The 16955-nt window shown below is 37.9% G+C and overlaps 1 protein-coding gene across 1 annotated transcript; it reads left to right on the forward strand.

Moving 5' to 3' along the window:
• The first annotated feature begins 176 nt into the window (after positions 1 to 176).
• Positions 177 to 16608, forward strand: LOC103972845 (probable protein S-acyltransferase 7). The gene is made up of 5 exons (XM_009387223.3): positions 177 to 607; positions 1915 to 2097; positions 14692 to 14988; positions 15242 to 15475; positions 15564 to 16608. Exons 1-5 carry the CDS (start codon positions 506 to 508, stop codon positions 16098 to 16100), a joined length of 1353 nt encoding a protein of 450 aa, XP_009385498.2. The 5' UTR covers positions 177 to 505; the 3' UTR covers positions 16101 to 16608.
• Positions 16609 to 16955: the final 347 nt, after the last annotated feature.

The raw sequence follows: 16955 nt of genomic DNA on the forward strand, positions 1-16955 counted from the left end.
GTGTTGGGTTTTCCTGTTGGGCATAAATCAGGGAACACGTATACCGTCTCATACGAAGCGCGATTTGATGTCCAAGTTCTGGATTATGACATCACCTTGTACTACGTTAAACGGGTGTTGCCAGCGATGCGCAAAACATATGATCCGAAACCAAAGCAAAATGGAAAGAAAAGCAAGAAGAGAGAGAGAGAGAGAGAGAGAGGGGACGACATATCTCGCCCCGCCCCAATCACCAATCTTCTTCACCAATCTCTCTCGTCGGAGGGGTGATAGCCAACCGCCAGACGCGGCGGCGGCCGTCGGCAAAGGCGCGGAACCACGCGCGGCGGTGGAGGTAGTCGGAATAGAGGAGGATCGTGGCGGTGATCCGGTGGCTGTCGTTGCAGGGTGCAAGTCTGAGCCCTAGGAAAGATCCTTTCTCTCTGCTGTCCGCAGGCGGGAGATTCGTGGGGGGTCGAAATTTGTCTGGGGGGACGAGGTGGTTTAGAGGCGCCCGCGAGAGGTAATGCACGTCGGCCCGCCTGCCCGAGGCTCGGATCTCGGCGCCGCCGGCATGGCGGCGGATGCGGAGGAGCCGAGAGTGTACGAGGCTTGGAAGGGAAGCAACGTAAGTGCTGATCTATGCCCTCGAACTTTCATTGACGGCTCTGTCCAGCTTGATTGGTCGAAACGCTAGCGACTTGCTGTTTGGGGAAATTAGGGTTTGGTCGTGTGATCTGTGCGCAGGAGGACATGAGAAGTTGAAGTTTCAATTTTTTGGGTGTTTATACTGCATTTGTTATGTGTTTAAATCTGAAGTCGTCTTTGTTCTGTGATTGACTATGAATTTGAATAGTCATCTAATTTGCATTTTTGGTCTAGACCTTCTGTGCAATAAACAATTTTCAACTTTCAGCTTATTTTTGCCTGTTATCCGATTGTAATCAAGCTGCAATTTTTGTGTGCATAATTCTGTCAATAATTCGACCTTGTTACTTAGTTGTAGAATTATGTTGTATTGTTTCATTAATTATTGAAATGGCCTCATTGAATATTTTAACTCATTGTTATGCACTGCAATTTAACTAAATAATCATAACATGGTATGCATAATTGGGGTGCTTAACTTTTATTAGGTGTATCCTAATTCATAGAATACAGTAATTTACATGCGCTTTTGCCGATCATGTGAGTTCAAATAAAAGTCATGTCAAGAGTGCCATGGTGCCTATTTTAGGCATGTCAGATCCATTCAATTTCCTGTTTTGTGTCAGTTGAATTATTATGGCACTTGTGAATAAACCAACCTGTATTTATGGTGTATCGATTACCTGTATGGGGAACTTCTGAAATAGTTATAGCTCATTCAATAAATATGTTAGACTGAAGATGCTATAGTCATCTTTACAATCAAGGAACAGAGTTAATTTTTTTTTGTTAATTTTAGGGTTCGTTTTTTGACAATTATTTAGGAAACTTATGTGTTAATTCCATGAAAAATGTGAAATAATAGAAATTTTATATGAAACTAAAAACAGAGAAACTTTTAGTCAGCTTTGTACTCCTTGAGAGTAAAGCTTTACCTGTTAACACCTATAACAAGACTAAAAGTTCTGCATCTATAACATGTCAATCTTTTGATGTAGTCTTAAAGTTTTTTTACTAAATGACTCAACTTTAGAACCTATGAAGAGTCTTGGTGTCATGTGATAATGAGTGATACCAGCTTACATTGATTCAGCTTGTGCATTACTTTGTGATCCTTGTTATTTTCTTGACAAGTTGAGTGGCTTATGTTTATTGTTTGCCTCTGTTACTTTTGACTTCATTATATTGAATCATTGCTATAATTTTATAGCAGCTGTGCAGATTTTTTGTTTTGGGAAGATTAATACCAGGAGTTCTTTATTGACATCCTTCCCATATCTTCTGCAGATATTTTTCCTTCAAGGAAGATTTATATTTGGTCCCGATGTGAGATCATTGTTTCTCACCATATTCCTGATTGTTGCACCTGTTTCAGTCTTCTGTGTGCTTGTTGCCAGAAAGCTAATGGATGATTTTTCTAATACACTGGGTGTACCTGTGATGGTGGTAGTTGTCGTGTTCACTTTGTATGTAAGTGTTTCTTTATCTTTGTTCCTGTTTCATGAATTTTCCTATGATATCTAAATGCTTTATTTACTTCCAAGTATTTTATAGAGACATCGAAAAATGAAAAAAAACTATGATGCATCTGAAAATTCTGACAAACTATATGAACCGTTGCTAATGTTTTGGAAAATCTCCAAGTTTTGGCCATAACCTGCACCTGTTACTCCCTTCTTGCACAAGCATCTTGGATAAAATACCAACTAGTGATCCTTGTTTTCTGAACCATAAAATTCTGCTTTGGATATTATGACCTGGAATTATTTATTGAAGATACTAGCTTCCTTTCTTGTTTACAAGATCTTCAATGAGCATGTTGTTTAGATTTGAAGCACTGAACAAAGAGAGTTTCTGCTTTATTGAACTTTTTGTAGGTTATGCATATATCAATTAACAGTTAACCCTGCAAGTAATCTTCTTTGGTTTCAAGTTTCTATGCAAACAAGAGTTTCTGGATTTCTCTTCTGTAGCTAAAAATCTTTTATGGCCTGGTATCTACTATTTGATATGAAATTCTTTTCTCCAAGTGTAACTTCCATCTGATATGATGATTGAATTGCAATAGCTGTTTGTGAAATAGAGGTGCTTCTAAGATCCTTAGATTGTTTGTAGGAACAGAAGCTGCCACTCTGATAACTGGCATATAAGTTTTTGGTGTAATGGGCTCAGTTGACACAATTTGTGTCTTATGCTCTATAATCAGTCAAATTGGGTCTTGATTTCTTTTATAATTTTTTTAAAGGTATTTAGAAAATGAAAAAAATATTATTTCTTTTACTATTTAGGAGATATTTCGTTGTAGTTTCATTTTGATAAGTGTCTTGAAGTAAGTAAACATAGACTGCTGTTTATCAGTTGTTAAGATAGGGCTTTATAATGGACATAGTTTTGTTTAATCATTAAAGATTGATACAGATTTAATATGGCTCGGGCTTCTTGAGATTTTGTTTAATTATGAAAGATAGGTACAAGTATTACTTATGATGTTGTATTCCCGTTCTTCCTCTTTATGTTTTCTTCTTTCTTACAAAATCTTTCTTCTTCCTTGTGGACTTTTATCCACCTGTTTATCTTCACCAGATCTTTTACCAATATCTCTTTTTTATAATTTTCTGCATCATCTTGCTTCCGTACTTATTGTAACTAGTGATTTCAATAGGCACTTGGGCGCTCGCCTGGGCACTCGGGCGAGGCGAGGCCCGAGCGCCTCGCTTCATTTCCAGGCGGCGCGCTTCAAAGATGCACCGCTTTGGCGCTCGCCCGAGCCCAGGCGCCAGGCGCTTCGGGCGAGCGCCCGGGTTAAACCAGACGACCGAACCAGCGTTTTAGGTCTGGTTCGGTCTTTCGTGCTTTAGTTGGTTCAATCGAACCAACTAAAACATCGATATCAGCCTTCCTCTTGCGACTTCCCAACCCTAACCCTGCTTGTCGCTACCGTTGCCGCTGCCATTGTCATCGCTCCTGCTGCTCGCTTCTACCGTTGCTGTTGTCGCCACTCCCGCTGCTCATTGCTACCGTTGTCGCTGCTCATTGCTACCGCTGCCACTATCATCGCTCCCGCTCCCGCTGTTGCTGCCGTTGCTCACCGCTACTATTGCTGTTGCCACTATCACCACTCGTCACTCCCGCTCCTGTTGGTGTTGCTCACTGCTACCGCTGCCGCTGCCACTGTCGTCGCTTGCCGCTCCCATTGTCGCTTTTCGTTGCTACCTTTGTCGCTGCCACTGTTGTCGCTCGCCTCTCTTGCTCTCGCTCCCGCTCCTGCTACCGTTGCTCGCTATTATCTCTTCTCACATCGACTCGATAGTATACTATTAACAGTATATTTACAGTATACTGTTAACTGTATACTAGTAACAATATTTTTTTATTTATTAGATTAATAATATATTATTTTGATTTTAATGCTGTTAATTTTTATTTATTTAAAATTATTGTTATTGTTTTGAATTTTGAGATTTTTTGTTAATGTGATATTGTGATTTTGTAAGATTTTTTAATTTAATATCATATTTTTATTTAAATAATTATATTATATATTTTTATATTTTAGTGCCTCGCTTCGCTCGGGCGAGCGCCTGGGCAAGCGCCTAGCGCCTCGGGTGTTTTTGGAGCTTGGCGCCTTTTGGCGCCTAGCGCTTTTTAAATCACTGATTGTAACTATAGTAATCTCTATATATCTATGAATTCAAAATTTCTTGCTTGAAGTAATATTAGAGCTAGGATCTGTGTGTACTTAATTCATAGGTAATTCCTGTATTCTCATCTTGTTTCACTTTATTTAATGCATTTTCTTTTTTTTTGTACAAATTTATAATGCCAATAGATATACCACCACATGCTGTATTCTCGTTATTCTCATTTTTAAACTGAGTTTTATACAAAATGTTCATCCAATAATCTATATAGCAACTACATTTTTTCCCTGATGCTTTTACTAGAAAATTTTTGGACACATACAACTGTCATTGATGAGGAACAATGTTATAATGTCATGACATTTGCATTAAATAAAAGAGACTTATTTTCTGGGTTCCCTCCTCTTGAATTGAGGTTGATGTGGCGAAACGATCACGGCAACTAGGAAAGCTTCTTTTGCAGGAAAGCCAATTTTGGCAAGACTAAGTCTATTGACAAATAAAGTTTAAGTTATGTTGTTGCTTCCTGTCAAACAGAAAAGGATTAAATATGCTGTTGGTTCCTCTCAACCATTAGTGGATAGTCTCTGTGCTCAATCAAATAAATCATGCCAGCAGCTCTCTCATTATTACCGAATTCTTGATCAATTGTGGTCTCTTGCAACCTTGTGCTCTTGTCTTATTGGTTAACCAATCAAGGGATCCTTTTCCTAAATTTAATAACTCTTTTTCTCTCAATGGGATCTCAAAAGCTACTTTTGCCTTTTTAAGATCATACTAAATAAATTTCTCATTTGATTAGATCATACTAAATAATTAATTAGATCATACTAAATAATTTCTCGCTAGAAATTTATCATTATAATTTGAAAATATATCTACATATTTTCCTTTAGCAAGCCCATGTTTTTATTTATTTTAGTTTTTAGTCGCATATTTTTTTGATTCTACTAGAAGTTGCAAGGAGAGAGCTTGCAATAATGATTATATTATATAAGCATCTTATTTTGATGATCAAACATAATGGTTTTAGAAGGTACTCTAAAACTCTTCAATCATTATTTAATGTGGTGTCTCAAAATACAATTAGGAGTGATATCATGAAAATTTATGAAATTAAGAAGGCTAAAACAATGGAATTGATCGAGTATAATGGGAGTAAATAACCAGAAGAAAGGATACACAGTGAGGGACATATGGTTCCCGCAGCTTATTTCATATGCTCGGCTTATGACAACAGCTAATGCTGCCATCCATATGAAATAAGTAATGATAACTATGTTTTCTCTTATTTTGGTTAGTAGAAGTTCACATGTCTGTAGTAATGACAATCCTACTATGATTGTGCTCAATCAATTTCTTTGTTTTAGTTTTCTCAATTTTATAGATTTTCATAATATCACTCCTAATTGTGTTTTGAGACACCACATTAAGTAATAGTTGGAGAGCTTTAGAGTACATTCTAAAACCATTATGTTCGGCCATTGAAATAGGGTACTCATACAATATAATCATCATTGCAAGCTCTCTCCTCATAACTTCTTGGTCATAGTTGTATGTGCCTAGAGTGCTTTTACATTCACTTGTATGGCAAGTATCAACATTGATTGCTTAATGTCCCTATGTTTTATGTTTTTGTAAAGGACATTTTGAAATGATCATGCAAATGTTTGGTCCCATTCTTACTTATACCATATAACTTTTTGCTACAATAATTACAAACTATCTTATCAACCCCTCAATTTTAATCTTCTTAAAGTGATTCCATACTGCAGAAGTTTATTTTCTTTTTAAGGTTGTCTCCTTGTCATCACATATAGTCAAGCCTACTTGAGGTGAAGTGCTGCTCGGTGTCGTTGTGCACTTGCTTAGTTGAAGTTGGAGTCATGATATGATCATTTCCCAATTGATCAGTTGACATAATATACCTATAATCAGACATTCAATCTATTAGTCAAAATTATAGATATAATTTGGTGTATTTTCTTGTACAGATAGAGCAATCACTCAATTTTTCTTTGGGTATGGTTCAAGCACACAGATAGTCATAGAGACAGAGCAATCACTCACTCAGTTTTTATTTTTTGTTTATATAGTTCAGAGCACACAGTTAGAGAGGAAGAGAGATAAGGTGAACAGCATAGTGGGTAGGTGTCACGCGGGGAGCATGCGGGGAGGGGTGTTGCTGGTGGGTCCCGAGGATTGGGTGGGTGTCGTGGTGTCGATGGGGACTGGAAAGGTTAAATCACTAATGGTTAAAAGGCTGTAATTGTGAGGTACTGAGGCAGTGGGGCTGTCGAGGGAGGCTGGATAATGAAAATTATGAAATGAGGTGGGAGAGACAAATCTCAGTTAGGGTTTTAAACTTTTGATAGAATATTTTATTTACATTTTCTATTGTTTTGTTTATAAAAGTTTTAAATGCATTAAAAAATTAAACATAAGATTGCTTTAGTGGTAAATGTTGAAATGTTAAGTTATATGTATTGGGTTCAATTCTAAAAAAAAATAAAATAAAAAATATATATATTATTAATAATAAATAAAATATATTATATATAATATAATAATATAAATGGGGCAGGAGCTGGTATGGGAATGGGAAGGGGAGTGCTCTGTCCTTCCCATTCCATAATCGTGCGGGTAATAAAAAATACCCCCATCCTGTTCATCCCCCCCCCATCCTTGTCCCATTAGTAGCGGGTGCCCGCAGATATAATTAACACTTCTAATCTGAGCCAGCCCACAGCTGAATTGGTATTGTTTGTTTTAAATTCAGGTTACTGAAATTTTAGCAACTTTATTCTTGTCTTCAGCAATGCTATTAGGATTTCAAGACTCAAAGGTTGCTCTTTCTCACCAGAAATTGATATTGGGAGTGGATGATCTAGGAAAGTTGCCTTGATTTATGGTGATCTTCAAGAAATTTCTCCCTTTGAGCATTGTAATATTCCAGACTGATGTTATGTTTGGATTTGACTTCATCATAGTCTTTGAAATGGGACCTCAAAACACTATGTCTAACACATTGAGCATGGATTCCTTTGTCTTGAGAAAATATGAGGGAGTACAGTTCTTGCTGTCCTTGATACAAGTACAGAACTTGGTAGAGACTCTGCTTGTAGATTCTGGTTAGTAGGCAGCTTGTATGCTTGTAGAACATGGGAAGTTGTGACTGCTTATCCTTAAACTCCATAGAGTCGAAATTAGGGATGATGCTACTGGGTGCAACAGATTTGGCATTGCCTAATGTGGGTGAACAACATAGCCAAACATGTTATTGCAATAAGTTTATGCCTTAAAGAAAACATTTGAATTACTGCTTGCAAAGAGAGTTTTAAAAAACTTGCTTGGAGGCACTGTTATTGTAGAGTGATATTTGAATTCTGAAGAATTTGTCTCAGCACATGGTCATTGTCGGAGGGTATCTAAAATAATGACCGTGGGCACTATTGCTGTCAGAGGGTATCTAAAAAATTTGCTCAAGGATGTTCTCATCTGCACGAGGATACTTGAAAAAACTCATAGACTAACTGACCCTGATCAAATAATTTGAAATTCTATGTGAACTGCAGGACAATCCATAAGAATATTGGCACGGGTGGACTTCATTCTGACACTGAATTCTTATAATTAATGCACTTCATTTTCTCCAGTCTGAGAACAAAAGAAAACTTCCTAGGCAATTAAAAAATCAAGATCATGGATTAGCTGATTTTATTAAAGAGGAAAAGAGCAAAACATTAAAGCATGGTGATGGGCTTGCATAAAATTCATATATAATTATGGGAGAAAAGCTAGTCCCATAATCTGATGAAGTCCTACTAAAAGTGGTACTCAGAACTTTCCAAATGTGACAATTATTATTAAACAATTTGATTAACCTGTATTGTAATTATATTAGACTCTCGGACACCTAATAGACTTATAATTGGACTTTAGAGACTTCCTAATAGCTATTAGAAATCAATACAAAAATCAGTTCAGAGACCACTAATTAGAATAGTCTATTCTATTCTGCTTGAAGGATGGATATATGCTTTTTGAAGCTCTCCTCTCCCAGCTTGAATAAGAGGAACTTCTATTAAGATTTATGATTCAAACTGTCAGCTGGAAAATGTTGAATTCTTATTTCGAAAGATAAGCTGTCTTTTTTAGGAACACTTCTTTAGTCAGGAAATTCTTCTCCAGGCTGTCCCGGGTTTTTACTTACAACTCCATCCAAGTTGTATTCAGAACCTACTGTCCTAGGTTTTGTTGGAGTCTTAGAGGTCCTTAAAGGATTTGGTTTTCCTTGCAGGATTTGGTTCACCCCTAATAAGGAATGACTACGGTGGTTGTAGCCTTGTTGGTCAGCATAAACCCATGGAAGTTCAGGGCTGGTTCAGTATGAGTCGTAGAGGTTTCATCTCAACAATGGGTTCACTAAATAACATTTTCCAATTCTACCTTGTTTTTTCTTTTGAAGTTTTTGGGTGTGGAAATTGTCATGTATTATTTAAGGCACTCCCGAGTCCCGACTATAGTTGATGCGAACCTGGTTTCCAACAAATACAACTTTATCTGAAAACTGTGAAAAACTGTTATATAAATTGATTCAATTCACTTTCAGCTAGTGGGTACTAACAGGCATAACTTTCTTTTGGCTCCTAATGTTATCTTTCTTCCTTGACACCCTACAAACTGTCGTATTTTAATCCCAAATTTTAGTCAGCATCTGTTTATTTATTTTTCAGCCATTTTGTTACTTCCAACTTTCTGTGCTGCATAATCATATCTGAAAAATTAACTTGAGTCACGCTTATAGAACGGGCAAGCCATCTACAACAGGTGTTTTGGTGTGATGAAGTTGAAGATTATATTATATTTACTTGAATTAATAATGAAATTAAATATGCTTTCTTCTTATATCCTAATTAATGGGTGTGGTATTTGTTCTTCGTCTTTTTTTTATGAACTTCTCTCAATTTGTTATTTTTTATTTTAGATTTATATTCCTCCACTGCCATACTTGGGTTTAAGGGTCTGATCTTTTGCGTGCAATGTAAGGCTGTGTCTATGTAGCTGGCTCAGAAAAAAGCCTGTTGCTCTAGGCTGCCTTTTCTTACCGGATCTTTTCACACATTATTTTGACTTAAGTGCAGCATATATCGATTTTATGGTAATTAGCTTGATATTTAGATCCTGGGAGACTATTTGTCATAGTGCAGTCATCAATAAAAATTATTTGAAAAGATGTTAGTTTCTTGGTTATTTTGCTTTATTTCTCCTTCAGTGACCATTATTTCTTTTGATTTTCTAATTTAGCTTATTTCAGGATGAAGAATGCAAGTAAAAAAGCTTAGATACCATGATTAAGTTGCCATCTGGCTAGAACCTTTTATTATTTGGCATTCTGTATGATAATGTCGCATTGTTCTTCCATACAGATTGAGATTGCCAACTAGAACCCGACCTGTTTAAAAGGTATATATCAATTTGGACCTCAAATGCTAGCCTTTCATGCCATCCATTTCACCCGACTTGTTGGCTTATTCAGATTGACCATATCAGTTAGTCGTTAGTACCAACCAGCAATCACTTATCAGCATATCGAACTTTTCAAACAATCTTATGCGTGTAGTTGCTGAATGTTGTCCATACTAAGAATGTTGATTTTCTTGAACATCATACTCAGGATTGATTATCTGATATAGTTGATGTAAATAAAATTAATTATTACATCTGTTCTTCTATGTGATGGGATAATCTGGGTTATGTGAACCAGATTATCAGACCATCCATTTCATAGGATGTCTCTGTTTTGCGATGAGAGAGGAGATTTAAGGTGCTTCTCAGTGTCTTATTGGTTCCTTTACCCTCACTTGCATAGGACATTTAGGTAGTAGTTTTAGATGATAAATATTTTCTGGATACTTCTGGGTTACCTAGATCTTAAAGCAGTTCCCTTGGGTGCTATCATATTCATTATGAGCAGTGACCCATTAAAAATGGACTAACGACTGATAGACTTTCTGTTGTTGATATTATAGCTGGAACATTCAACTGCTACTAGCAGATCTCATTGATTTGTTCCTTTTTTATTCTAGTTCTCATTTCTCTCATACTATTTTTGGTGCATTATTTTGTGAAAATTAGTCTGTTGCTGAACAAATTAGGGTTGATATCTAATTACTTAATATGACCTAAAAGTTCATAATGATTGTAATAAGCATTAATAGATAAGTGTTTGTCATTAATGAATGCATGTTTTCATGTACATACTTTGTCCTAATTATTGACATAAGAAACTGTTGATCAAAGTCTCCCTTTGCAAGCTATTTACTTCTCATTTCAGTTTGTGATAAAATATCCAAAGCCATGAGTGAAAGTGATGAAATTAGTATGGTTAATTGTTAATTCTTGCCATATTTTTGATGAAATAACCAAAAGCTTTTAGAAGTTTGCAGGTGCCCTTTGATATTGAGCAAAACAAAGACACATAGGAGAACTTAAGCTATAGGGGATAGGGCAACGTGAAATAGCTGGACTATCTTTTTGACAAGATGGACTTTAATTTAGACCAAGGTTTGCTGTTTTTGGTACCGGACCTGTCTTGACGATCCGGTGGACCGTTATGTACTGGTGTACTGACATATGGTGTCTCGGTATGTGTCGATGTTTTGGTGAGAAGAAACAAAGGAAGAATAGGAAGGGGTGGTGGAGGAATAGAGGAGGAAGGAGGAAGGAAAAAGGAAGAAGAGAAAATAGTGGAGAAGGAAAAAGAAGAAGAAAGAAGAGTAGGAGAAGCAGCAACAGCAGGGATGGTGGCATTGTATGCAAGAAGAGGGCTCTAATTTGGGTTTTTTTTAAATGCTGATTTGGATGAGGCCCGACTACTCATCTAATTTTTTTTTATTTTAATCGAACTGCCCGAAATGGGGGTTGGTCCCTGTATCAGCCAATGCCCAGACCAGTGTGTACCTCCCATACTGTACAATTCCGAGTGGTACAGCTGTCTTTATTTAGACATCCTAGCTTGCTAACAAAGAAATTGTATGCTTTCTCCATCAACTTTAATAAAAAAATAGTGTGTTTCAGAAAATTGGACAGTTAGTAACATACCCAAAAGATTAGAGTTATGGATATTGAGATGGATGTCTGGCATCATATAGAATCTAACTGAGTGTTTTTAGTCATCAAAAGTTAAGGGTGATATCAATTTTGGAGGAACTGAGGAAAATTGGTTAAGATGGTTTGAATGTCTTAATATTTCTCAGTATACTGAGAAGGCAAGGTGAATTTACAAAGACTGGTGGGGCCAAAGGAGAAATAAAGACAAATGATGATTGTTAAAACTGATAAAAAAATGAATTGAAGTGGCTCCAATTAAGCGGCATGTTTCTGTTAATGGAGCTCAATGGTGGGAAACGACCCATGTAGCCTGTCCAGATAGCTAGGAACTACAATGAGATATTGCAGTATACACCCACTTTAATTTTATTTGTTAATCCACCAAACTTCAAGCTTGTTATTTCAAAAATCAGAACACTGTTGAATTTTGTAATAAATTTCTTTAAATCTAATGGACTCTGAGTAACTATTGTCATATAAAGTGGTTGCAGTCTCCAGCAATCAATTTATTTCCTCTTTGTTATTTCTCTTCTTTTTTCCCATTCTAAGGCATCCTTTTTCAAGTCCACTATCACCATTGTGATATGTCTGGTGCCAACTGCTAGTTGTGTACAAATATGATAGCTTCTTTATCTGCAATATAATACATTAATTAAGCTCAATAATAATTGTTTTAAGTAAGGTTCGTCATACTGTACCATACCGGTGTTTCGACAAGGGCTCGGTACGGTACGGTACGGTGTACCGAGCGGTACACCTGATTTCACCGATTTAACCCTCCGAAAACTCCTGAAAATTAAAAAAAATGTTAGGATAGGGTTTTCAAGTTACGAATAAATATAGTAATAGTATAAGTTTAGCAAAATCAATGTAAATTAGGTAAGAATAGTATCACATATCTTTTTCGGGCTTTAAGGTAGTCTTGTTCGAGGTTCGTATTTCAGCCCGTTATAGATTGAAATATCTACAGAAAAATCAGTTGAATTGTTAGATTATTTTGTTACAATATAAACTTTAAAATTCAAATGAATTAAATAATCACATATCTAGATATACCTGATTGTTGATTCCAAGGTCTGCAGTACCGAACTGTACCGCTCGGTACGGGCGGTACGTACCGGTCCGACAGGTTGCCAGTACGCGGACCGCCTGTTACCGGTCCGAGTGCACTATAGCACTGTAGCAGTGCATTGTAGCACTGTAGCAGTGCTATAGTACTTGGCACACCTGAGTGTACCGCTCGGTACACCTGAGTATACCGCTCGGTATACCGTACCGTACCGGTACCGAGCCCAGGTCGAAATACCGGTACGGTACGGTATTGCGAACCTTGGTTGATTCTACCATCAAAACGAACGACGGGCCTCCATGGGTGGTGGATCGGGGTCGATCCGATACATATCAATATGATACGTTTGCTGGGCCCATTCATGAAATTGATCCCATGACATAGTATATTGATACCAAGGTACGGGCGGTACGTACCGGTCCGACAGGTTACCGGTACGCGGATCGCCCGGTACCGTTATAGTGCTACAGTACTATACTGTAGCACTGCTACCGGTACTGTACCGTACCGAGCCCGGGTCGAAACGCCGGTACGGTACGGTACGACGAACCTTGATTGATACACCGTATGCAATTGATGCATCAATGTAGTGCTGATCGTAGATTGATCATCATGAATCATATTTGTCCGAGGCAGCTCTTGAGGCAGCTCAGAGAAGGATGACCAACTATCACCATACTGTTGTTGCCCGTATGATTCTCCATAATACGATGGCTGTGAATACGATGAGCCTCTTTCTGTGTCTATATCATGTATGCTCTGTCGCATTTGTTCATATTCATCCACTGCCTTCCCCTTCCCCTTCCCCTTCCGCGCATAAACTTGACCAGTACCTTGTCGAGTTCCATGATCTGAATCTTGAGTGACGTGTAAAATATTGCTCCCCAGTCCATTCACCACCCTCAAGTTGTGTAGACGAGACCAACGACTGCCCGGCATCATCGCCATCATCTGTCGAGGCATTGCTGTTCGTGTTGTCGTCATGTCTCTGGGCCGAGCGAGAAAGAGAATGTGATCGTGAAGGTGTCTCGTCGCCCAACTCGATTCTTTCCAACGATGCAACTGATGCTACTGCCTTCCCCTTCCTCTTAATCTTCCCAAATTAACCTCGATTGAATTCACAAATCGTTGTTTTATAGAGTTTAGGAGAGAAAAAAAAAGTTTGAGAGAGTTTAAGAGAGTATAATGAAATAGGGGAGAGAAGAATGGTTTAAATAGGAGGAGAAAGGGCTCCAACGGTCAAATTGACCGTTGGAGCATTGTAGCACTGCTACAATCGACCGTTACCGAGTGGTACCGGGCGGTAACGGTCGAAATTTCGACCGTTACCGCCCGATATTACCTCGTATCGTCCGATATGGAGTTTTTTGGGCGTACCGCCCGGTAGCGAGCGGTCCGCGTACCGGTAGCCTATCGGAATGGTACGTACCACCTGTACCGGACGGTACAATTCGGTATGGCAAACCTTGGTTTTAAGAAGCTTCTTCTGCTTGTGTCTTCCTTTTTACCTACTAACCCATATAGTGACCCCTATATTGATTGCCAACTGAAAAATGCCATTTGATGAGGTTAGCATGCTTAGATCAAAGAATTGACATGGTTTTCTGAACTATTGATCTAAGTAGCATGATTATCATGCCACCAGATCAACTTTTGAAACATGGTTGGACCAGCCAGGACAGGACAATAATGTTAGTCATGTCTAATTGAGATTTACTGGCTGGAACATCTTTTGCTGAACTGGCAGTTCAAGTTGATGCCCCCCTTGAGTATGTTGATCTGTATTTGGAATTACCAAGTGCCAACTGTAGAATACACAACTGGTATTTGCATGAGACATATTATTCATCAATAAGAAGACACTTTTGGAAATCAGAATAATACAAACCTATCTCTGACTGTTTTTATCGTATTTGGTGTATGCCACTTGCAGATCATGAAATGTATTTCATTGTATTACCCAGATTTTCTTCTTCTTTTGTAATGCTACGACTAACCATTGAACTATACCTACATAGCCTTTGTGCATGGTATCATTGTACTTGTATTTCATTATCCAAAGTGATGATGTATTCACTCTGTCAGCTACATTTGTCCTTTTCGTAGTATTGTAATTATGTATTGAATGACAAAGCTACATAGTCAGTGCATGATATCATCGTACTTGCATTTTATCTATCAAAGCTTTTTTTCTCAAATTATTACTTAGATTTTAATTATGACATTGGCTTTGCATTTCAGGATTTAACTCTTCTACTTCTTACCTCTGGTAGAGATCCGGGTATAGTGCCGCGTAATGCACATCCTCCAGAACCTGAAATTTATGAGGGCAATAATGAAGTTGGAGGTGTCCAAACTCCACAATTACGGTTGCCCCGAACAAAGGATGTAAACGTGAATGGGGTTACTGTAAAGGTGAAATACTGTGACACTTGCATGCTTTATCGGCCTCCTCGTTGCTCGCACTGCTCAATCTGCAATAACTGTGTGGAACGTTTTGACCATCACTGTCCATGGGTTGGGCAATGCATTGGGCTTGTAAGTTGCCAATCCTCATACAATTGTCGTAGTTGTTTTCTATGTTGGTGTGCACTAACTGAATTTGCAAATGAATATGCCTAACGACTAATGAAATCCTGGAACCGTATGCGATATTCCTCTGCTAGCTAAATATTAGTATGAAATATTGTTATGAGTTTCTTGTCACAATGATGGCTCTTGATGAAAGACAGTTCTATTGCGACAAACTTTTTTTTCTAGCTGTCGCTGATGCCTGTTATCATTGATGCAGCGGAACTATCGATTCTTCTATATGTTTGTCTTCTCAACGACTTTGCTATGCCTCTATGTCTTTGGATTTTGCTGGGTTTGTATAGTGAAAATAAAAAATGCTGAACAAATATCTATTTGGAGAGCAATGACCAAGACTCCAGCTTCCATTGTTCTCATAATCTACACTTTTATATCAGTTTGGTTTGTCGGAGGCCTCTCTATCTTCCATTTATATCTAATGAGCACCAACCAGGTAATACGCCCAGTGACTGCTTATTGAAAGTTCAGTTTAGTATCTTCCCATGATATTAATTGACCAGTTTTCTCTTTTTCTTTGATAGACAACTTATGAAAACTTCAGATACCGTTACGATCGGAGAGCTAACCCATATAACAGAGGAGTGGTGGAGAATTTCAAAGAGATCTTTTTTACAAGCATCGCTCCGTCAAAGAACAAATTCCGGGCAAGGGTGCCACGAGAACAAGGATTTCAACCACGTTCATCAGGTGGAGGTTTCATGAGTCCAAACATGGGCAAAGCAGTGGGTGACATAGAGATGGGTAGAAAGCCTGTGACATGGGATGAATTAAGAGCAGTCACACAGGTTGGTGATCTGGAAGAAGGTCTAAGCAATAGAAACATAGCGGATGACAAGGATGGTGAGCTTGGTGAAGTTTCTCCAGATTTAAGCAGGGAGGTTCTGGCATCGGGGAGCGTGGAAGTGCAAGCTACGACACACCATAGGCTCTCAAGTTGGGGAAGAGGTCGGAGCTGGGAGACAACGCCTGAGGTTCAAGCTGTAGCAGCTGCGGTAGGGGAAACAAGTAGGATGGGCGGCGGCAGTGGAAGCAGCATCATGGCTCCAGGAAACTTGTGAGGTGTTCAGATAGTGGCAAGCTCTTGAAGGCAGGGATTTTATAGATTTAGGATGTGCATTAGGAACCGTCTGGTGTTTGTTAATGTGATTTCTTTTGTGAGCCATCTGGTGGGGTTGGGTAATATATATTTCGAGATGACTGCTCTATGCTAATCTGGTCCTTTTGATCTCTTCTAACTTCCTCGTTCCCTCTGTTTCTTAACTTCTGCTGCGGTATCGTCATCATCTTAGTTTGACATTTGAAGATATTGGTTGAGGGCTGAACCTGCTTTGCTTGGCGTGTGTAAATATTTGTGTTTTGTGATTTCAGAAAACTTACTGTATTCACGAAGTCCTACCTCCCATAATTTTATTATGTTTTTAAGGGATTTATATGTCATGTGTCTCTTTATGTTGTTATTTCCTCAAATGGGATGATTACAGAAACACTGATGAACTATCTTATTAGAACTTGTTATCTATAAACCACTGATATGTTTAAGCGTTGAAGGTTGGATTTCGAATTTCAGATTTTTGCTGGTTTTTTTTGTTCTTTTGAGGATATCAAAGTTCTTGATGTTTGTTTAGAGTCACATTCTTTGATGAAGCACTTTGCATGTGGTTATAATACTTGTGATTTGGTTTACAGATTACCTTCTCTTAGGGTTTGAGATAAATAAGGCTGCACTGTGCATGAGAATATATTTATATTTTTAATACGTATTTAAAGAAAGGGGTATATTAGAGAATACATGTATATTTGTAATGTATATTTAAAAAATGGGGTTTGGGGAAATGCATAGTTGTAAACAAATGCTTTTGAGTGTTTGATAAATAATGTTTGAAGAAAGGGGATTATATATAAAATTAAAAATA

Source organism: Musa acuminata, chromosome BXJ1-2 (genome assembly GCF_036884655.1).
Source record: "Musa acuminata AAA Group cultivar baxijiao chromosome BXJ1-2, Cavendish_Baxijiao_AAA, whole genome shotgun sequence".
Taxonomy (NCBI): Eukaryota; Viridiplantae; Streptophyta; class Magnoliopsida; order Zingiberales; family Musaceae; genus Musa; species Musa acuminata.

Coding starts and splice junctions, on each gene's coding strand:
- LOC103972845 (XM_009387223.3), top strand. CDS start 506: ATGCACGTCGGCCCGCCTGCCCGAGGCTCGGATCTCGGCGCCGCCGGC. Junction 608..1,914: donor AGGCTTGGAAGGGAAGCAAC/GTAAGTGCTGAT, acceptor TATCTTCTGCAG/ATATTTTTCCTTCAAGGAAG. Junction 15,476..15,563: donor ATCTAATGAGCACCAACCAG/GTAATACGCCCA, acceptor TTTCTTTGATAG/ACAACTTATGAAAACTTCAG.